The 23610-nt window shown below is 42.2% G+C and overlaps 1 protein-coding gene across 5 annotated transcripts; it reads right to left on the reverse strand.

The window, feature by feature from the left end:
* Positions 1 to 591: 591 nt before the first annotated feature.
* On the reverse strand, positions 592 to 23526 carry mtrr (5-methyltetrahydrofolate-homocysteine methyltransferase reductase). 5 transcript variants are annotated; one of them, XM_056433523.1, is made up of 15 exons: positions 23437 to 23526; positions 22294 to 22438; positions 21948 to 22101; positions 21670 to 21787; positions 21048 to 21558; positions 20854 to 20964; positions 20593 to 20749; positions 20307 to 20395; positions 18031 to 18211; positions 14504 to 14546; positions 12349 to 12529; positions 11648 to 11766; positions 7296 to 7388; positions 3826 to 4032; positions 592 to 1734 (listed from the first exon to the last, which is right to left on the reverse strand). In XM_056433523.1, exons 2-15 carry the CDS (start codon positions 22435 to 22437, stop codon positions 1590 to 1592), a joined length of 2253 nt encoding a protein of 750 aa, XP_056289498.1. In that variant the 5' UTR covers position 22438; positions 23437 to 23526; the 3' UTR covers positions 592 to 1589. The 5 variants fall into 5 exon arrangements, with proteins under 5 accessions (XP_056289498.1, XP_056289499.1, XP_056289500.1 ...); XM_056433524.1 differs by lacking the exon at positions 23437 to 23526 and adding an exon at positions 23026 to 23057; XM_056433525.1 differs by lacking the exon at positions 23437 to 23526 and adding an exon at positions 22801 to 22886 and having other exon boundaries at positions 3826 to 3969.
* Between the last annotated feature and the right edge of the window lie 84 nt (positions 23527 to 23610).

Raw genomic sequence — 23610 nt, forward strand, 5'->3', positions numbered from 1 at the left:
TTGCAAGAAAGGGTAGATGAAAGATTACAGCATAATATGAGGGAAGAAGGCGAGAAAAAAACACCAACCCCCCGACTATGCCCCGAGAGGGGTACAGTGTGGGAGCAGGAAAAAAACACCTTAGCACATAAGCACATACATTTTAGACATGACTTGCAACGAGTAGGAAGGGAGGAGGGGAGGTAATCCAACAACTGGGTGATCTAAGCCCATCCATTGGGGGCAGAAGGTAACCAGCACCGACAAGCAGCCAGCCGGTCCGGCGCCAGCCTCACAGCGCCAGCCACAGCCCCGTCCGGTCACACTGGGGGTAAGAAGCAGGCGAAGGCGTGGGATGGGGGGAGGGGGGTAGTGAATGCAAATCAGTATATTGAAAGTTTGTGTGTGCGTGGTCTGGTATGTCGTCCTCCCCCAGGCCACAACAGACAGAGTTCACAGTCCGCAAGATGGTCGTTGCCATGGAGATAGCCTTGAAAGGTCCTGGGAGAAAACAACCACAGGTGTCTGTGGATAGGGGGAAGGAATGAGAGGTTCTCACTTCAGCGATCTTCAGGAGTTGTTGTTCCAGTAACGGCCTTGGCCAAGGCCCGTTCTGGTTGAGGGAGCCGAAGCAGATAAGATTGGGATTGTTTGGTCTTCCAGCAGCTACATCCAATTTGCGCACCTACTATTCCACCACTTTCCTCCCATTTTTCAAATCGATCCAATTTCGTCGGGCAGCCTTAGGGGGCTTTTAACGGCTGTCACCGTTTCCTTAATTTTCCGATAAACCAGGGCAACGCCAAATCCAAACAGCAGAAATCCTGTAATCATAGTTCCGAATAGGTAGATGTCATCTACGTCCTCCACGGAAAGGGCTGCTAGGCACACGACACGCCCATCGTGTAACCAGCTGCAACGTCCCGGCAGGACTGGCAGGTTGCACCGAACCCAGGCTTCTCGTCGAGAAGACGGTGTCAATTGCGTTGAGAGACCAGTTGATCAGATGATCAGTTGATCGGTCCATGGTTTTTAGTTCGAAGAGCGATGAGGAGAGAGTCTCTCAAGTATAAAACAAGACAAGACATGACGAGAGAAGCCAAGCAGGGAAGGGAAGGTCATGGGGAGGAGAGGGAGAGAAAATGCGACCGCCTTCGAAGAGAGCCAAAGTATTTGTGTGTGTGTGTGTGTGTGTGTGTGTGTTCAGATTGCAGTGTTGTTTTCCGTCTAGGTCAGAGCGCCCCCAGTCTCATCAAAATCACTCCATCACTACCGATGGAAGTAAATGCCTTTTCCCTCAGACAGGACGAACAGAAGAGGCTCGTCTACACAAAAAAACATTTTCACACTGCAGGACCAATCTCCAGCATTATTGTCCTGAGCAAGATCATTTGTGTTCAAACAACAAAGCCCAAGATGATGTCGTGAACCGATATCCCCGGGTCAGCGCGGTGAATTCCATCTAGCTCTCTTTGGGTGGCGTAAACTACCTCCGGGTTTTAGTATCCACAATTTTATGGTTTCAGAGGTTACAGCTGAGCATGCTGATTTTTTAAGTTGTAAAAAGGCCGAGTGGATGCTGCAAAATGCCCATATCTGGTCTTCTGCCGTCAGCCCCAGATGTCCTGTAAGTAGCGCTTCTCCTCTCTCAGCCCTGCCAGCGTCTTCATAGCGTCCAGTTGGTCCACCTGCAGCTCGGTCTGGATCATCTCCATTAGAGTGTTGTTCACGTCTTTAGCCATGTTCTTAGCATCTCTGGTGAGGGAAAGAGGATGAATATATGAGAGGAAATGGCAATACAATCAATAGACATATTTTTGAGGCCGTTCTAGGTTTGCCTTAGCGCAGCGGAAAGCCCATATTTTATAAAAAACAGCAAGTGCTGCCAACCAGAAGAGCATCCTGCAAGGAAATTACAGTAATCTCTATGTTGCTGCTGCAGCATATTGGGGAAGATTCATCATCCTGTGGACCTAAAGTGATATTGTTTTGCCTCTGAGGAATTCACACAGTTGTGATGTTTCAAAGATAATGATGTACTCAAAAGGTAGAGTTCATCGGCCAGGCAGTGAAGAGGAGAAACTCTAACCAACAAAAGGTGTTGTTTGTGTGCGTGTTGACATGACATGACTTGTTATATGCCTGTGTGTGTTTTACTTGTTGTCTTTGAACTGACAGAAACACCGTTGAGACATGGAATAAATATATACTATATGTTCTCCAAACTGTACACGATGTTGCATCAGTATGAGGTCAGGAGGAGCAGGCATGTGAGGCTTCCTTGTGAATTTGTTATGGATTATGTGAGGTAGTTATTGGCCTACAGGTGAAGCCAGAAGCTGCACTTGGCACATCAGCAGCGTGGTCATGGCTATGTCTCGTCTCCACTGCAGCAACATCTGGACTTTGGTTTTTTCACACTTTCTCTTCTCAGCAGTAATTTACCTCCGCGTGGATAGTCTGAACAATCAGCAGAAATATAGATTACATTTTTGTGTCATGATTAATTACCTATATTTGTACACGAGTAAGAAGTTGTGTGAAAAGCTGCCTTGACTGTTAACACTGAAAATACAGAGAAAGACTTATTTGTACCGTCTCATCTTTAAAGTCATTCTTGGTAAACCTCTTTTTTTAACTCTGGTTTCAAACAACGATGACACTTGAGCATCAAATTGGACAATCTTCAGTATTTCCACAGTCGGTTCTTGACTGCAAAACTGCATATTTTCGCTATCTCCAGAAAAAAAATATTTGGAAAACCTGCCTTCATATCAGACATTCATCAAATGCGTCTTTTAGGATGCATGTTTTAAATAGTGACGATATTTCCTTTATCCTTGAGGTGCTGGTATTGTGCTACACACTAGATGTGAAGCTGTAAATTCATCTTTATTATTAGTTAATACTAGGGCTGTGAAACGATTAACATTTTTAATCAGGTTAATCACAGGTTTCTGTGGATTAATCATGATTAATCACATATATACATTTACAGGGCTCTCAAGACAGGCAAATTACTTTTTTTCGTCCCGCACAGGCATCCGAGCTCTGCGGCGCACGAGACGGAGATCGGAGCCGTGTTAACGCGACACGTTGAGACAGAATGACATGCTGCTGGTTCGAGACGACCAACAACAGACGGATTGGAAGCTCATTCTACGCATGCGTTAAATGCGTTAAAAAAACAAAACTAATTAATCCTGTAATTTAATTAACTGAGTTAACGCATTATTTTTCACAGCACTAGTTAATACTCAACACTGCCATGTTGCCTTTCTTGCAAAGGAGTCAATATATTTTAAGAGACACCCTGAAAAGTCAAATGACTTTTTTTTTTTTTCAATGCATCAATGAAGTTTTCCAAGTAAACTGAAGCCCTCGAAGATACTCTGGGATCCGGCAAAAAGAGAGCAGCCATGATGCAAAGACAGCCGGTGCAGAAGAGAGCTGCGAGTGAGATGCTCTGCAGTCTCAGTGGAAACAAGTGCAGCCCGAATATGACGCAACCATGCCAGGAAATAAGACGCAAATACAACCCACAAGATTTTAAAAAATGTGGGGGCGGCTGTAGCTCAGTGGGGTAAGGGGGTCGTCCTGCAACCCCAAAGTTGTCGGTTCGATCCCGGCTCTCCCCATTAGTTGTTGCAAGTCGAAGTGTCCTTGAGCAAGGCACTGAACCCCCAGTTGCTTCCCGGGCGCATCACTGCAGCCCACTGCTCCTTAATAACTAAGGATGGGTTAAATGCAGAAAACTAATTTCCCCTTGGGGATTAATAAAGTATATATCTTATCTTATCAAAACCGAATTTACACCTGAATTATCATCATCAGTGTCAGTCTTACCCGCAGACATAGAAGTAACCGTTCTGTTTGAGCAGGATGTCGGTGACGTGTCGGCTGCTGAGAAGCAGGTTGTGTTGCACATATCTGGGTCGTGCTGCTGCTGAGGTGGTGGCCTCCACCTCGTCCTCCTCCTCCAGCTCATCTCTGGAGAAACACACCTTGAGTTGGCTCAGTGTACCGCTGGTCACAAAGCCCTCCAGCTCCTCTCTGGAACAAGCAGAAGGTTTGTGGAGACATATCGAAAAATGTGAGGCCATTGTCAATTACATTTCTTACAAGGTTTTTTAGTCTTCTGTACGATTTGTGAAAACATTTTTTTAAGGCTTTTCAAAGTGAGAATCACTTGAGCCACAATGTAATTGCAGAGGTTGAGAGAAGAATGACCGACCTGACCTGATAGTTTTATGGGGAAAGAAATACAAATACATTTTCTACATTTTCTATTGTGACCTTGAACTGAATGGATAAACTGGTGGCCTGAAAAAGTCACCTATTCAACTGTTTATCCTTTCCCATCAAACACGTTCTAATAGCTTCAACCACATCACAAGACATACTGTATATAATAACTCCCAGAACATTTCCGAAGAACAAAACAAAAAAAATGTCGAGCTTGATAAAACAACACTGATGGGCGAAAGGTCCGAGCGCAACTGTGCCAAACAACCAATTTATCTTGTTGAACGAGTAAGGTGAAAGAAAATATGGATTCAAACAAGCCGAGTAACTGTTATAAGCCTCTTTTTTTATTTGTATGTTATGCTCCCAAGTCTTGCACCCTATCGGTGGTCTGCTTGCCAACTTCTCTTCTTCTGCCTCAGTGTTTTTACAGGGCCAGGGGTGTTATTGGAAGGGAAGGAAGGATGAAGGTGGTGAGGGAGTAAGGTTTACTGGGGCTCAGAGCATCTTGTTTAAAGTTAAGCAGCTGGAATGAGCAGAAACACACACACACACAAACACACACACACACACTCTGAGATCATGGGTGAACGTCTGAACCTACGAGGCCTGTGTTTTGCAGCAACCCCTCGACTAAAAAAAGATATTCTTGATAACACACAGACAATGCGGTGTTGATACCCAGAGGACCGTCTATGTGAAACATCGAGAAGTGATGCTCTTCCTTAAGATGCTCACATCTAACCTTTGATTCAAGATGGAGTCATTAAAAGAAATGTCAATGCTCTTTGTGTGTGTATGTGTGTGTGTGTGTGTGTGTGTGTTTGTGTGTGTATATTTTCGTCTACATTTCATTACTGGTGGAAACCCTCAGCTGAAAACCTTTCAGCTAAACTAATTGATGGGGTGGAGACTTTATAAAAAAAGTGGTCCCATTTGTCCTGACACATCAGTTTTGGAAATATATACAAGCACTATATCGGACCAATAACCAATACCGATATCGGTCCATCTCTAATTTTGAGGGATTTTAAGTTTCATGTCAGATTGATATCGTCATTTGTAATTGAAAAACATCCTTTCTTGTCTGTCATGAAAACAAAAAATAATAGATCTTAAAAATTAAATAATGACCAAAATACGCAACTAAAAAGTCTGTTTGAACAAGCGATCAACAACATGAATAACAAGGACACGGATGGCGGAGTCTTGTTTGTTTAATGTCTTCATATTAATAATCATAGAGGATGTGAGAAGAACAAAACAGGCGGGGGGTTTCTGAAAATTAAAACATATCTGAAGACCCTCTGTTTTATGTTTTATGTATCGCTGTCTGTGTGTAAAAGTATTTCTTGTGTCTCTTGTAGCTGGCATTACACCTACACAGGGTTTACACTTGAACATCAGCCAAGATGGTTATTTTGTGCACTGTCCCTTTAAGTGGTATAAATAAATAAATAAATAAATACATAAATACATAAATCCCAGCCCCTAAAGTGAACCAAGCACGCCTTGCAGTTATATTTCTCCTACAGCATAAAATCACTTGCCATGAAGAGGCTGAGAAATTGGACGGTACAGCAGAGTAGAAAAGGGAGAACAAGTTTGATGTGACAAGCCGGCAGATCGGCATCAACCCCACACCGGGACGTTAAGTGCTGCAGCTGATTGAGGCGCATCGCAAGCCTCGTTCGTTGTTTATTTTGCGGAAAAATTTCTGAACAGAGAGTTGGTCACATCCTGTATTGACATTTTAAAATATTTACAAGCCTAAAAAGCCAAGTATGCTAGTTCAAATTTTAACCGCTACTTATGACTGAATTTTTTATTTTTTTATTATAATATGGAAAGTCCCACAAAAAAACAAACTACAAACTATGCTAAGCAGGGTTCTCCATTCCCAGGCATCACAATGCATTTACTTTTAGTGAAATCCAACAGCGATGAATCTGCAGGCCATCCAACTGCATGTGTGGTGTTCTTATTCCGCTAACCTATTTAAATTGACGACAACTCTTCACGGGTGGCTCATAAAACTAAGACTAATCGCTTTGGTCAACACTGTGGGGGCATTCATCAGAGAAGCCCACACTGTGAGTACACCAGCGCCTGCCTGTGAGCCGGTGTATTACTTTGGGATAGAGGAAGCAAAGGGGAACAAACAACACCCTCTGTGATCTACTCTCGTGTGATTAGGGACGCTCATCCATCCCAACCATTTCATCCTGAAAAAGAACTCGCTCACTGCACTGAGTCCATGCGTGCTGCTGATTCTAGCATGAGCCGTTCAATTAGTTTGTAGTCAAGAGAAAGTAAAGCCTAAACAAATGACCAGAGCGATGATGTACTCACAGGCTGATGATTTAACCTGGAAACGATGCCGATGACAGCACAGAGTGAACCAAGTCGGTGAAGTAGTAGGCCGTACAACAACAACAAAATAGCATCCTAAAATGCTAAACAGAGCCAAGGTGAAGAACTTGTGGCCTTGACTAATCTCGCTCTGTGTGTCCGTTTCCTTTCCATACATCATATAATCAGGCCTGTGTCATTTACTACATAATCCCCTGATTACGATTATTTGAACTTTGATTCCAGGCTCAAGGGAATTTAAAGCCAACGTTACAAATTCAGCCACAATTAGAAAGTGAATCGGCTATTTAATCACGCGCTGAGGAAATAAAGTGTCTCCCTGAGCACAAAAAGAAAAGAGAAAAGAAAAGAGAGCTTGGCTTAAAATCTACAGAAATAATTCAATAAATCAGAAGTCGCAATTATTTTTCAATGACAATTAATCGTCAATTAAAGAATTATGATCGTGACAGCCCTACTTATAATCACACATCCTTGTGCCAAGTGTCCACAATGTGGACAAAGAACACATTTTGTGAATGCAGACAGCTTCAATACATTTCTATATGTAATATTCAGTTTCAAGGTGAAGAGGGATGTGGGTATTGAGTACAGTACATCTGACTCACAAAAGGTTAAACAGAGTATGTATAGAATATGTTAATAAACAGGTGTACACTATGAATAACCAGAGAACTGAAATAACAAACACAGCTCACCTGAAAAGGTAGTCCACGTCTCTGTGGCGACAACCAAAGAACAGCCAGGTCTCGCCAAATATGGCCTCAGGCTTTTCTCTTCTCTCCTGCTCTCTGAAAGTCAAACATCAAACGTTACCAATCAATACCAACAGCGGACCAGGCCAGATGGAGGAGAGGGAGTCCTTCCTCGCAGCAGAGGTTAAAGGAGAGTAGTGACACCATTAAGCGCCGTCCGCAATGATACCGAGTGCCAAAAATTGCCTGTTGGCCGAAAATGACCGTGCATGCTTGCAGCGAGGACATCACATGTATTATTAAATTGCAGTCAAACAGAAGGATAGAACCCATCACGATAAACAGCGACTGAGAATGGGGCGGGGTGTTTCGTGGACGCTCGTAAGTGTCTGCGTCCAACTTTGCTCGACTGCGAAAAAGAACGGATTCCTCTTGTCGTTTGGGTGTTTTGGCGAAGCTCCCAGAATCCTTTGGCGGCCACGCAGCGGCACAGAGCGGCTCTGAAGATGCCGGTCGGTATCTGTGGCGCACACCTGCTGCAAAGGTGACGGCTCACTCCCAGATAACAATTGACCCCCAACCTTTCATGATGCCATCAGTCAGGTGACTCTCCAAAGAGCCCGGCATTATCTGTTCACCCCCGTCTGGAGGGAGGGCGGGGGAGTGGGGGGGGGTGAGAGAAGAGAGGCGGGTCTTGAGGTGAGCAACCACGACGAGGGGCTGAGGAACACCACAGAGAGGCGTCTCAATGCCTCTCTGTGGTATTCCTCAGCCCCTCGTCCGGGCCCTTTGTGCTGGGCTGCTGCACGCTGAGGATAAGGTGCCGCTTCCCCTACACAGCACACGTCGCTATTCACCAACAGACGGAATCATGCTTTGTGTTTTCCAGCGGTCACAAAAATAAAAATGGTAGCCAACTCTTATCCTTGTTGGAGCTCTATGAAAAGAAAGAGTTAACACTACTTTATTGCCGAAATGATGAAAGTCCATGAACCGATCAGATTGAGAAACAGAAACTATTTATTTGTGGGGTTTTTTTGTCAAACGAGTCACTAAAACTCCATCCCTCCATCCTAAACTCATCTTAAAAGGTAAAGTACGGAAAGACTAAAATAAAGTGGAATTATTGTGTTTAATTTGGGAGAAATTACCAAACAAGTTTCCTTTCACACTAACGTATCTTGAAGGTAAGGTCAAGGGGTCTTGACCAAATGCCTTTAAAAATGAAGATGTGTGGGAGAAAATAAACTGGAATGAGGAAGAGCCAGAAACCGCTGGTGGATGTCAATAGGCAGGTGGAGAACAGCTGTGGATGACCTGTGCTCCACTCGGAGGGTTTAAGTAAGCAACCCAACTTGGATAATACAAATGTTAGTTTGAATTCCCGGTTTTCTGACATTTTATAGACTAAAGTATCTATTAAATATATTTAAATATATAGATTCATCTAGAGCTACAACTAACCATCGATTATGGAGCTTTAGTAAAGAACGTCAATGCAAAAGTCAGATTTTAAATACAAAAAGCTTCCTTCTCCTTAATCAAAAGTTGACCGGTTAATAAAAACGCTTTACAGTGTGTTTGAACTTATGGCCCGTGACTGTGGCCCAGTAACAGAGCCGTCTGGCTGACCTGATCCAAACGCTCGGATCCCAACCATTAGCATCCTGGACGAGGTTCTTCTGATCTGCAAACAGCCTCAAGTAAACTCATTTTAGTGCGCTCGTCCCTCCCCTCTCCCCGCCTGCCCTGCAGGGATCAATACCAATATGAAAAACCTGGATTCCATTCTGAGTAGACCACACCGGCGCCTTTCTCTGAATACAAATCACATCACATACCCACACTATAGCCGTCTGCAATCCAATCCCAGGGGGAGGCAGAAAATACAGAGCACTCCCTTTGGGGTCGAAATCAGAGGCGATTGTCTTTCAGCGCCATTCAAATGATCAGCGGGAGAAAGAGACTGCAAGGAAGGCTGAGTGTGAAATTTGGTAAACATCCCAATTATCACACAACTTTCATTCGTTTCACTTGCAGATCTGAGCTGCCGAGTAGCTTTTTAGGCATGAAAATACAACTAGAAAAAAAAATTACAAAATAAATAGAACAACAGCTTGAGGCTTAATCACTGATATTGCATTGCAGAATTACAGCCACGCACATTCAACGTGCTGAATTCAGAATGTTTTCATGAAGTCGTAAAGTACAATGCCGAGTAGCAAGATGCTGCAGCCTAATTGGAATCAGCTGTCTGGTGAGACAGATAAATGGGAGCTCAATATGTGTTCACACAAACTTTATTAAAGTTGTCTTAACGATGGTGCCAAGTACGACCGCTGGCAACAATAAATATTAAATGGTACAAACTGTCTTTTTTCCAAAAGAAAAGCTTGTTAGAGCTGTTAAAGAGATTAAGACTAACTACTCAGTTAAAATACAATATTTGTTTAAATGTCACTGCTCCAAGCTAAATAGAGGAACACTGAAAATCACATTCTTCATAAAATCCTTACAAAAGCAATCAATACCAGACTACTGGGGGGCACGGGGGGGGGGGGGGGGGGGCGGTCTTATTAAAATCTCCTGCGGGACCACCAAGCGCGCCTCTGACCTTTAGAGATGCTTCTTGTACTTGTGACCTGCGCTGCAAATTTATTTTGAGAACAGCATCGATTAGCAGTAGGGTGGGAGGGCGGGGTGGGGAGATCGAAGTGTCTCCATGTTGTTGTGTTGCTTTTCGAGCCCCGGGGCAGATACGGCGTCCCGTTGACAAACACTTTGCAGCGTCAGCCACCGAGGCTTTGTTTGGAATCTCAAGTTCTTCTGTACAGCGCTGCCCACCATGACGGCTTTCTAGAACCCTCCAGCAAAACACGCAGCTGGCAAGCGAGAAGATGAGAGACACAGAGAGGGAGAAACGACGGAGGAAGCATCCAACCCGGTTCACATGAGTTTATACTCTCACACAAAACTCTTGAAAAGGAAACACTATTTTTTGTATTACAATAAACACTGAACTCTGCACTGATGCAAAGGGGTTGCAGTTAATTAATCAAGATATGAGCAACAGACAGGTCTGCAAAAACAAAATATGAACGAATGTTTTTTTAATATCTTAGATTTTAAAGAGCAATGTTTGGGCGCCACAGTGAGGTGTAAAGTAAGACTGATATGCTCATATGACTTCCTCACACCAGAGTACGGTCTCGTTGGCTCAACCTTGATCATCAAGAAGAGAAGTCTGCGAGCTGTGTGATGCTAAGTCCAAAAAAAGAAAAAGTGGGCCATCTTCAGTGCTCCTGCATCCCAAAGGCACAAACACCTCTCAACCCACGTGACCACTCATCCTCCCTGGGATCTGCTGCAGAAAGTTCCACCACTGTGTCGTCTCTCAGAGCAATTGCCCTCTGACGCCACCCGCCACGATAGAGCAGACGTCCAGGGAATTGAGAGACAATTGGAGTTGACTGGGGCATAACCCCATTTATACAAAGCCACCCAAGAGCTAGACATGTCAATCCGACTACACCACTACTCCGCTTTCAAAAACGTTGTGGATGCTTCAGCTTCAGTCACACTCTATCCTTCCGACATCAACTTGCCATCAATTCAGAACCTCAGAAAATTAAACAAAATGTCACGTTTTCTCCCAAATGATAGAATCTTTCGAGGAGTTACGGTTTAAGAAGCTGGAAAGACGTACAGCACACTCGGGTAACAGTCAATATCCCCACACCAGCTCATCAGCAATTACAAGCAATGATTTACTCCAACAACGAAGCCACCACCAACTGGGCTTTTTATTTCAAAATCAATAACGCTCCATCTGATGCTTTGACTCCTGGCTCTTCATTACAGGCCGTGTCATAAAACTTGTGCATCTGAGAGGGCTTAATTTATTCCTGTTGAGACGAGTGAAGCATCAGAAATAATCTCCTACGTGATCACGGCCTTGGCCGCCAGATTTATAATGCCTTATGAGATTGAAATGGCTTGAATGTTTTTTGGCTTTGAGTGGAGTCTCAATTAATTGCCTCAGCAGATTACTCAAAATCATGCATAGATGATGTGCACTTAACACCATTTGAACACTGTGGATATTAATTACTGGTTGCAGAATTTTAGCTGGAATAATCTGCATGCTGCTGATGCTTGACATAGCTGACCTACTTCAGCAGCTCATCTTGTAACATGTATAACATTGGCAGGATCAAGTACGTTACCACATGCCTGTGATGGAGACATTTGCAAAACGGGGACATCTCAAACAGACCAAGTCTGTCTAACTTGATAAAAATGTCACTTATAACGATAAAAGAAAGGATTTTAGTGGGTTAGAACATTTGCATTACCTTTGCTGGAGGAAGCCAATGAAGGGGGCAACTCCTGTCCCCGGTCCGACCATAATGAAGGGCGCCGACGGGTCAGCGGGAGGCCGGAAGGAGCAGTTGGGTCTCAAACTCACATGGATCTACAGTCGCGGGTCATTAGCAAGCATTTAAAATAATGAGAGTAATTACAACTAAGCTGAGAAGCCACTGTGGGCCGACCAATCTATTAATTGATCTACTTCTGAGACATACTAATTGGAAAAACTCATGAGCTCCATGGAATCCATAGAAAGGATTTACTTGCTTTAATTTTAATTATTCACACACACACACACACTCACACACCTGGAATTCAGCAGTTTCATGGGGACAGTGCATGTTTTTCTGATATTCTGCTTCACAGTTGTCTTCCATTCTACTCAATAACCTCTTGAGCTGTAATATTTGAAGGAGAATGGACAGTCTAGCTCTCTTGGCATCTTTGTTTTAACCAAACTCAAGAAAAAGAAGAGACGTCAAAATGTGGTGAGGCACGATTTTAACTTAGCCAGGAGGGCGATATACTCTTCTCCCTATGATTGCGGTACTAGTACAGCACCTGGACACTTGTTCCTGCAAAGAGCACTTATCAGCCATGGCCAAGAAATATATCAGCCAAGACCAAGAGTTCACAGATTTACACAATCCAGTTTCAGCTTTGCAGTTTCCATTGTACTCATTACCTTTGGCAGAGCAGGGCTGCTGGAGGATTCATCCTTCTCAAGGAAAACCAGCACAGGATTGATGAGGTCAAACAACCAACCGGTACACAAGCCTCGCCTCCCCGCAGGCCGCCCAGAGCATGCTGGGAACTCCACCACGTTGAAGACGAAATGCAGCTTTCCTGGGTGCCTAAGACAGGAGCTATAGAGATGGGACCACAGAGAGATTTAGATGAAGGGCGACAGCGACAGAAGGAAGCAATAATGTGTGAGCAAGGCATACGGATAGTGACAAGCAGGGCGATACGCAGAGAAGAAGTAAACAACAGAGAGACATACATACAGAAGTGTGGGCAGACCAGAAAGGGACCGGCGTTACGAGGGAGGATACATTCTCTGATTCTCTGGCATTGACAACAATGCTCCTACAAGGGACTCACACCTTTTAAAAGATATAATAAAAGAAGCTGATCAAAGTAACAAGGATGCATCCTGATGTGACTATTACAAATATGGACATGCGCTAAATCATGATCGACACCTGTGGTTTCTCTGTAGAAAATATCAGTCATGTTCTTTTCAATGGAATTGTTAACATAATGGTATTGAACACAGCTTTTTTTTGGTATACAATTTAAATTTTAAATGCATTTGTACTGCTGCTACACACAATTTATACAAATTAATTTTGGGTAAATGGTGCGATGCATTAACCATAGCCCATACTAATAATCTCTCTCTCTCTCTCTCTCTCGTCTGCTTCATCCTCGGCTAAAGAAATACTGGAAAAAAAACGTTCTGTCTCTCTGCTTCAATAAAACCGCCTCTCCCTCCTCTCAGTTCCAATCTTAACTGCCAGCTGAACATCTCTCACGTGCTCTCATCCTTTCCTCTCCAGTTCCTGTGGACCACTGGAGACCTCTATTGACCACAGCATCAATAATGCAGGCTTCTAATGTCTCTCCAACATCTGATAAACTACAGCCACCATCTCTTCTGTCTGTTCCCCATCTCTCTCCACACACACACGCACACGCACACGACACCGCTACGGGACTAATGAGGAGGAGAGACATTTTGACATTACATTGTTGTTCCACGTGAGCTTTGAAGAAAACCTAATGAGTACGAGCTTCACTAGAAGAGCAGATCAATAACTGGCTACGGCTAAAGGCCACACTACATTTACAGTCCATTCATTTTTTAGCACATTTCACCCCAGAATTAAACAAAAGCAAATATAACATGGACTACAATGTTTACAGTCTGACAGACTTGAGACAGATATACGCATGGACAAACAAATTATTGATTCATTGATCAAACAAATATAATAACAACATAAAAATGTCTCACTTCAGAACATTTAGGAAGCTTCTATTTGTTGCGATAATAAACTTTGTCAAATGTCACAGAATTTGAAAGCTCAGTTCAACACTGAAGGAGGTGCATAAGAGCAGATCTCGAGTGGACAGCAATGCACACACACACACACACACACACACACACACACACAAACACACATATTAAACTGCCTCTTTTTATCCAACACAACTATAAACAAATCATTGCCCCATAAATCTTCTTGGTACAGTATAATACATCCTCTGCAAGTCGTAAATAATATATCTAGTTCACTGTGTTCAATTCGTTGTGCATTGTCTGGTTTTTCTGATGTTTTTGTAATAAATGCTATGTGATTTATTTGATATATTCTTTCCATCTTCTTCAGCATAAATAATGCAATCCAGTGTATTTTAAAATATCTAAACAAATGAGCGGAGGGGCGCTCATATTTCTGTTACGTAAATGATAAAAGAGTTCCATCCTCAAATAAATGAATCAATTATTCCCTTAGCATGCCATAATTGAAACATCATTACAAAGAGATAGAAGATGAGACTTTTAAAGAATAACCGAAGTTTCATGGATTCTTTAACTCTAAAATTAGGCACATGTTATAATTCACACAGACACTATCTCCATGCACTATCTATGTATTTGTACCATTTCTAAATGTGTACCTTACGTGCAGCTGGGAGACAGACAGTAAAATGTGGAAGCCTCCACCATGTGGTGCGAATAAGACACAGACATGCACTTGTTATCCCGAATAAGCGTTGCTATCGAAGCAGTGAAACATGGAGCATCCCTTCCTGTGTTGCTGTCACCTTACCTGGCTGCTGAATAAGGCCTGGGTTGCAGTTTCGGCAAATGCTCTGAAAGGCAAGCAAAACTGTCAATCATCCAGCTGTACCGCTTTTGATTTTGTTACACACAGACACCCATGACAGAGCACAGACAAAATGAGTGAAAGTCATCTCGGCCCATTGAGACGTCCCACCTACCAATCTATCCACAGTACCCCCCCCCCCCCATCCCCCTCCCCCACTTCCAAGTTGCAGTCTTGTTTCTGGGACACAATTTTATATTTATGAAATTACAAACTCAGGGTTATGGAATCCCACGTGTCCAGATGTGGAGCCAGTAGGAAACAGATTGCTTGTGCAGACCTGATTCCAATGCCAGGCATGAAGGTGCCCTCTTTGCAGTATGCAGGGTGCCTTGAAATCATGATTGTGTGTCAGAGAAATCAGGAAAACTTTTCGGAGTGAACTTTTCCCCAAGATCTGACATACGCTCTGCTCTGACCACTGCCGACCGTTAGACGTGGGCAAAAAGAGTTACGGAGACTTGCGTGGTGTGCTTTCCATTTACTTTCCTACACTTCATTTGCATCTCCAAAGAAGACTCTGGAAAAGTAAAGCCGCACCATATGAACCAGCTTAGGCCTTACAATAACACATTTTCTGCTAAATTGCTTGGGAAAGACAAACAGCTGGACTGCATCTGCTCTCGCCTCTTCTCCGGGATCTCTCTGCCATCTAAACAGCGCAGGGTGTTGGCGAGACAGCTCCACAATTTGACGTCCATTTCATCTCTTTGAGCGAGAGGTTTTTCTTTCTATTTTTTAACGATGATAGATGAAACACTTTTTCAAAAAGCACTGGCCTTGCCGAAACAGCAGCCTTCTACGAAACATTAATCCAGATTATTTTAGATACTAAAAAAAAAACAACGGGCTCAAGGATGAACACTTCATTTGTATAGAGCATGCTGGGATAATGACAAATGGACGACATTAAAACTGCATTCCTTTAAGATGATACAGTATGAATATGGGACAGAAAAACATTTTGTTTATAATGTATCTATATAAGAAAGACCTTTGAGTGCCCAGAAGAGTTATGTGGTTTAAAAAAAAAAAGCTGATTTGTTCACAGGGCCATCTCAACGATTATCTTGGATGGAGTTCATATATAAAACATTTAAGTTAGCCAGCTGCTTTGAGAAAGCCTCAGAGGCAAAGAAAAAGGCCTTTATCAGGATATTCCTTTGCACAGAAATATAACATTGTATATACACACTTATATATTTTTTTGATGTTTTTACAAAGATGCCTCGTTATATTTCTTTTTTAATATTTCTTCTTGATATATTGCAGCAGCTCATAATCCCATATGGGATCGACCAAATGTTTGGCATGAGATCAAACTAGGGGGATTTTTTCTGAAAAAGAAGTGTAAATATCACACTTACTAAGACTACACACTGCTGCCCCCCCTCCCCCCATGGAAAGACACAGGTCTCCATCAGGCGTGTGTCATATACATTAACACAATCATTATACTTCTCTAGATAGATGGATCATTTTGTGGCTACAGATAGAATTTGGAAAGTTGTTGGTATTAAAGCATTAAGAAGAATTCTCCTTGTGAACATTGCATTTGTCTTTTTATAATTGCCTACAAATGCTAATTTAGAGTTACTTCTGAGAAAAAGGCCAAGATGCTCATGGGTTTCCAAAACGAGATGTTTTCCGTGGTATTTCATGATGTCTTATATACAAGTAAAGTGGGAATATATGTGACATGTAGTACATTCACTGTGACTGGGAAACTTTAAATGTCAAGCTTTTATATTGAGGAGGAACTGTCCTTTTGGGATCCAGACACATTCACTTTACTTTTTTCCACAGGTCACAATAAAGCTAAAGAAAAATAAAACTGCACCCTGGTAAAATGTTATTTGAGCCCTAGTGCAGTCAAGTAAATTGAAAAAGATGCTCATGGACAGCATTCAGATCCCTGGCGCAATGACCCCAAAGTTTTCATCTGACACACAATGTGAAACAATGGAGCGTATAACAAGAGGGCCGACGCTGGGAAGCAGGTATCTTTCTCAGGTTATAGCCAGCCTGCAATTGGTCAAAGACATCTGGGCTTCGATGCATCTCTCCTCATTATTTAGAGTTAGTGTATAACAGCATGAACTCCGATCAGCAAACACCTCCCATTCGGTCAGGGTAATGAACCAAAAATAGTGCAAAAATGCAGCAGTGTGCTTTACGAGTGACACACCGAGTCAGAGTTGACCATTAAGTGATGATCAAACTGATCCAAACTGAGCCGCTGCGTTTGCGCCCTTGCAAAGCTCACAGGCTCACCCTGTGCTCCAAATAACAGCTGTTGCCCTGAAGGCTACATTTTTCACGAGGGCATGATCAGCGCGATTCCCAATTTCTGCATCAGTTCACCACTGAAAAAGGTGCTGTGGTTGGCAAATATAGGACAGAAATAACTGACATTGGGGAAGGCCAAGAGCTGTGACACAGCTGTTTTAGAGGAGAACTCAACTTGTATGTAAAGCTGCAGCCAACTAATTTCACTGTCTGGTAAGTTTCAGTCAAAGCTTATTAGATCTATACTGAATGACCCTCCAACCATCTTAATGAGCTGGGAGAAAGGACAAGTCTTCTACCAACAGTTGGCTCAAAGAAAGGATGAGAACAGCAACACAAAAAAAATTAGGAGTTGACTGAGAAAATATCCCTCGATTTGCAGCTTTAATATTGTCATTATATTCACAGGAAATGTGACACAAAAATCATATTGGAGCTACATAAATTTAAAATGAGACAAGGAAACGAGATGATCCTTTGGGGAGCCCTGTGATGTACACGCTCTGACCATTCTGTATAATTAAATGCCCTCACAAAATCAGTCTCTACTGGGCTCATAAATCTTGCTTTACTGGGGCTACAGGGACCCCTACTGGATGAAAATAGTCCAGCAGGACAAATCTACAAAGCTGTGTAAGAGATAAATGAATATTTCTGGGGAAATTATTCCATTAATAGTTTGTACAGGTGCAGTCCCGATCCCAATCTTATGTCAATCACTGTAATTCCCCATTTGCTTCAGGTAACATGAAAGCCTGCCTGGATAAATAAACATGAATGTTTTCTGATAATAATTTTATAAAACAAAAACGTTTGGTCCAGAGAGTTCAAAACATTAGTATGATTAATAAATTGCTATGCTGAGCAAGAGCAGCGTGTGTGTGATCCTCTTTCCTCAACACGGAAAAAAGAAAAACATTTTTTAAACGTGCCAGAAATGTGCACTGTTTTTCTCATCAATCTCTGGATAAATGTTATGCATAAAATGTAACCATTAACTATGCGACATGAATAGGGGAAAAATGTAAATACACTAAAGTTATATTTAAATCAGATGTTGCACTAGGTGGTTCTCACATTACGTAATATTTTATACCCCATAACTCCGATTATCATGGACCCTGAGAAACTTCTGGCCTCCCGACTCTCTAACTGAGATGCATAACAGCAGGCACTCTGACCTATGAGGAGGCTGAGAGGAGGCGAGCAGGATGGGAAGGCTGCGAGAAGCTCCAAGACGCTGAGGCCGGAGTCTCTCACGTACAGGTTGTAGTCCGCGCTGCCTTGTCTGCTGCAGAGCTCCTGCAGTCTCCTCTTCTGCACGCCGTCAGCCGTATGCTCCACCAGCGCTCGCACAAACGCCTGGCAGAGACGGGGGTCAGATGTTAAGTCACTTGAAGTTGCTCTGCACCTTCGTCAGCAGCAATGGTCATGATTGCTTTTCTGACTCTAGCGTTTTAAAATGTCTTAAATGCCTCTTAAAGATTCAATGCCACATTCCACACAGCTTATATAGAGTCCAAGTCTTCGTTAGTTTTCTAGGTACATAAAGACTGGAGAGTTAGATCTGGATATCAGCCCAGTTGTGGAATACAGCCATTTAAGTATTAACAATGCCCTTTCTAACCCCATAAAGTTGCCATTAAGTTTATCAATGCATGTGAAGCTACTGAGGCAATTAAATCTTTAGATAAATTCATCAAAATTAATTAATGCAATCAAGTACTTGGATTAAATTAGCAGAAGACAAGCTGCTGTTTAACTGGCATTTCATCAGTTATTGTTCATCTTTTCGGAGGCTGTGATGCAATTTACAGGATAAAAAAGGAGAATAAAGAAATATTAAAACACTCCGAACTTCTTTGGGAGTGATTTTATTTTATTCCACAACAATTAACGACTCTAATACAGTAATCACAACTTATGAGTATATGTCATCCTGACTGCTCTGTCAAATGTAGTGATTCCTTATAGTTTATGAGAGCTTGTACGGAGAGATTTGTGGCACAGACTTGGATTCATTATTATCCTCATCTTCCAATTCATATTTTAAATGACAGCATTAAAGCACTATTTGAATCCTGTCTGTATCCGATAGTCTGAATGCTTCAGTAATAACATTCATGTTCATCTCAGTAGAAAAGCCATTCCAAGTCCTCCCACTAATATCTTTCTCCATTTGATGCCGTTGTTAATATTATTTGGAATTGTACTCACCAAGAGGCTGTGGTGCTAATCTTTAACTATTAAAAATTATATATATACATATACACACACCTTATAGGTGCTGTATCTGCTTCAGCAAAACCGATTAACTGCTTGAATTACACCGACAGGCGTAAAATAAAACTCTTACAGCCTTGTAAGTCTCGAGACGGTCATTTAACCTGAAACTAAAAATAGTCTGTGCACGTGTCTTATTTACAGCAGGGGAATAAAGATTGTACTCTATCTTTCTGAAACATTATCAATTTGATTTGCTAGGTTGAAACGCTTGGATGATAAAAAAGGAAAAAAAGGAAATCAGTGCAGAAATCAGGAGCAATGTTTCCCTAATGTCTCTCAATTTACCAAACTAACCAAGCAATATCATATTGCACGTCATATCTTTTTAGGTTTGATAACTAAATAAAAAAGTTTTCCTTTTTTTCAGTGTAGTATGCAGTGTGGCATCATATAAGCAATATTGTGCATGCTGTGTTGTTTTGTGCTTTAATCACAGACAGCTGCGTCAGTCTGCTGATGCAGCTCTTGCCAGAGGGAAATTAAATTGTGTTAAGACTATCATTTTTTTATTAATGCATTTAACTTCCACAGTAAAAATCTGGACGGAAGTGTAAATAACTTCAGAGATGGAAATCGGAAAAGGAGTAAAGAAAAGGGGCAAAAGTTATCTGCCGTCACTGCAGTAATAGTATTTCTAAGAATGTTGCCAATGTCAGCAATAAAGTTAAACTCAAGCACGCCCCATCAGCTGCCGGAAATTAGGCCCTGCCAAAGCTCAATTCTGAGGCCATTTGACATTTCCACACACCAACTCTGTTTTATCTCCATTGGCACAGAGGAGCAGGCCATTTTGTCATCGTTTCAGTTTAGGCCCGACACTTTCAATTCAATCTGGTCTGAGCTGTTCATACCAAACTATGGGTCCCTTTGCAATTCGTCTGAGCCCAGACACTGTCCTGTCCTGGCAGGGTCCCCATATGCCTGTTCAGTAAGTAAATCAACTTAAAATATGTGAATAAATAAATAATAAAAGAGCAACATTCACGTCAACATATAATCACTCTTCTTCATAACATACAATACTTTTCTCCAAGCTTGCACAACAGATATAAAACGTTTGCTCTAGCTTGATAGAAAAACAAACATCAACTTATTATGCTGATATCCAGTGTTTCAATGCAATTTAAAAAAGTAAGTAGCTGGGTCATAATGTCCAGACATGCATTATTACCTTCTTAGGCACACTTCTGATCTCAAGACACCGCGTGAGCAGGTACACCAGGGAAATGTTATGGGACATGTAGGATGGCACCTGGGCACCTGTAACCAGGAAGGAGAGAACATATGGAAATGACCGTAGATGGGACGGTCACAAACAAAAGAATCTTTTGGAAATTGCAGGTTTTTTATTGTGTTGTCAAGTCTGTGGAACTGTGGGAATCCCAATGCTATGTTACAATGTTATTTTCAAGAGTACATTGGATGCATGTTTAAATCAACTAACAGACACATCTTACCTTTTTTCTTGGTGTCTTTAAGAAGAGAAATGTGTACTTGGTGGTTCCTCTGGTCTTGAAGGCCCAATCGGTGGAGCACGTCCTCCACCTCAGTGGCTTCGTTTGGGCAGAACACATCAAACGAATCCCCTGGATGATAGGTCCCCATCGGGTGAGCCTAAGAATAAATAAAAAAAGATCTGTCTTCAATCCAAACTGCAATAGAAATGTATATTGCAGGTTTAAAAGATATACAAATGTACATTATTCTGTCAAACTTACAGACATGTCCAGCTCCAAGAGAACAGCCACCTTGACTGAATCCCCCCTGGTCAGCTGAACTGCCCTGGATATGGGAGCCACATGGAGCTCTTTGTTTAACAAGCCAACAATCTGAAAGAGAACATTTTTAAGACGAAGGCCGAGATGTGGAACAAACGCTGATTTTTTTTCTTATAAGCAGCATCCTTCCTCACCTGTTCCACTGAGTCTACCTCCTGAAGAGAGACATCAAGGTAGGCAGGAGGAAGAGCAGGAACATTAAGAGGCGACTGCGACAGCGGCGGGAGGGAGCATGTCAGTGAGGCTGCCAAAGACACCTGGGGAAATCCAGCATTCCCGGTCTGTGTCTTCAGTGCTGATGTGGAAACACTGGCAGTACCACAAGACTGCGATGCCAACAAAGAGCTCACTGCAGGGAAAGCTGGGCTGAGATCAGAAACAGCAGTCTGTGTTGCAGAAGATGAAGCAGCAGTTGCACATCTGGAGACCGTTTCTGGAGACGTTTTGATCGACTCGCAGTTCTGGTGATCAGTTATTCTCAAGAGGTTCAGTTGGACATGTGGTATGGATGAATCAGGAGTTCCCTTTGGTGATTCCCCTGCTTCTCCTTGCAATACGTCAGCCTTGTCAGAAGCCATTTTTGATAAGGCTCCTTTGATTGCTTTCCACAATCCCTCAATCCAGGGGTCAACAACCACCTCCAGCCTGGAGAGAACAAAGCTCACACAATTATACACAGCAGTGTAATATACAAAGAGGGGGTGTATGTCATAGACTGAAAGGCTAACAATTGGATATATATACTGCAGAACTTACCCTACACCATCATCTGCATATCCTGTTGCATAAAATTCTTTTGCTCCAAGTTCCTGTAGACGACGCTCAATTGTTTTCCCACAGTTGCAGAAATTTGCATAATTTGTGTCTCCTAAAGCTGGAGCAGACAAAGAGAAACCGATGAAGATGTCTCAAGCCAGCAACTGTTCAGAAAGTAAACACCGCAGTGCTCTGCATTTTAATGATTTGAACAAATGATGTTGCCAAAATCAACCGATACTGTAAAAAGAGCTTCCTCAGAGCGTCAAATAATGTACCTAAAAGTGCATAGCAAAGGTGTTTATAGTGGTCAGTGCAGAGGGTCTTCTTCTTGATGCACTTTACAAATTGAAGGGCATTGTCTGGTGGTTCCCCATCTCCAGTAGTAGACACAATAAAGACCACTGGGGCAGTCTCCTTCTCCAAATTGTACTGAAACCAGTTAAAAGATGAACCAGTGAGTTGCTTTTCTACTAATCAATGCAAAAGACTCATTACAATGACATCCACTGAATCATCAGGCAGCATTACATTTTCTCAGATGCCATCCATGTGGTATTGTGAGTCAGAAGAGGCTTTAACAGCTCTGCATTAAGTTAAATGATTATCATGTGTCATAGCTACCTTCTCATTGTGGTTCAAGCAACTGAGCTCGGCAACCAGTCCATGCTCCTCTGCCACCTCAGCTATTCCTTCAGCGAGGGACTCAGCTTGGCCCTTCTGAGATCCGTAGAGAACCACAAAACGAAGCTTCACTTCACAGGGCATACTAGAGAATCCAGAAACACATCTGAATTTGTAGATTTACATATTAAGTGACAATTCTTCATATACCTTTTTTTCCCACAACACTTTCCCAGATTTGACTTTTGATTGCTACCTTTTCTGTAAATAGATCAGTAAGCTATCAATTCACAACACCAGGACCCTAAGACTGAGGCAGCTCTATGCCATCCTCCCCATGTGCTTTGATATAGTGCCAACATATTAAAAACACTCCTGTCATAGAAGTATTACATCATTATATATATATTGTATTTTTTTGTTTGTAAAGTTGCCTGGAAGTTAAATTATGACACCACAGCCCCGTTTACTGAATATTTAACATTTGAATTGTGTGTCATCACTTACATTTGCATTCACAAGTAAGTATTGCACTAATTTCTATCCTTGTAGTCGTCAAGTCCCTCCAGCTACTCACAGAAAGCATGGTCTTTATTTAGGGAGCACATAAAGAGTTGTGCGAGACACGAGGGTGTTACCAATACAGAGCTAGACTCAGGCAACTTCTGTTGAAGAGATTACAAATATACTGTTCCGTTGTCGAGCTGTGCTTCCAGGGGCATCGCCTCTTACCTAAATACTGCACATTTCGACAGGTACCAGGACAGTCGCAACAGCACTGACCACCTCCATTAAGTGACCGGACATTGCGTCAGTTTTTTACGTAAAGTATTTGCATCAGAAGTACGCGTGGGTTTATGCCTGAATACGGTCATGCATTTTATTTAGATATTTGTAATATACAACGCTAAATCAAAAGCAACATTCTGTCTTACGTTTATTGTTAACGTTACTTAGCTAAACTTAGTAAGCTGACAATTAATGACTGCCAACTCTGACACACGAGACAAGCCCCGTTGCCCACATCTGATCTTTTTTAACTGAACGTATAATTTAAAAAAACATGTAGCATTACTTTATAAAACGAAGCACAGCTGCTCATAGATATTTACAAGCAGATATAAATCCAGATATGTGTTCTACCTTTCAAAACAGCTGTGGAAATCCACTCAGTCCAGTCACGGAATTTTAGGATCTCTAAAATTCTCGCGAGATCAGCGAGCGAGCAACGTGATCGGAATGAACCACATTACAAAACATAATTTCTATTTATCAGTTTGAATGTTTAAATATTCTTGACAAAAAGCTTTACAAAAT

The sequence above is a fragment of the Pseudoliparis swirei genome, chromosome 16 (assembly GCF_029220125.1).
Source record: "Pseudoliparis swirei isolate HS2019 ecotype Mariana Trench chromosome 16, NWPU_hadal_v1, whole genome shotgun sequence".
In the NCBI taxonomy this organism is placed as follows: Eukaryota; Metazoa; Chordata; class Actinopteri; order Perciformes; family Liparidae; genus Pseudoliparis; species Pseudoliparis swirei.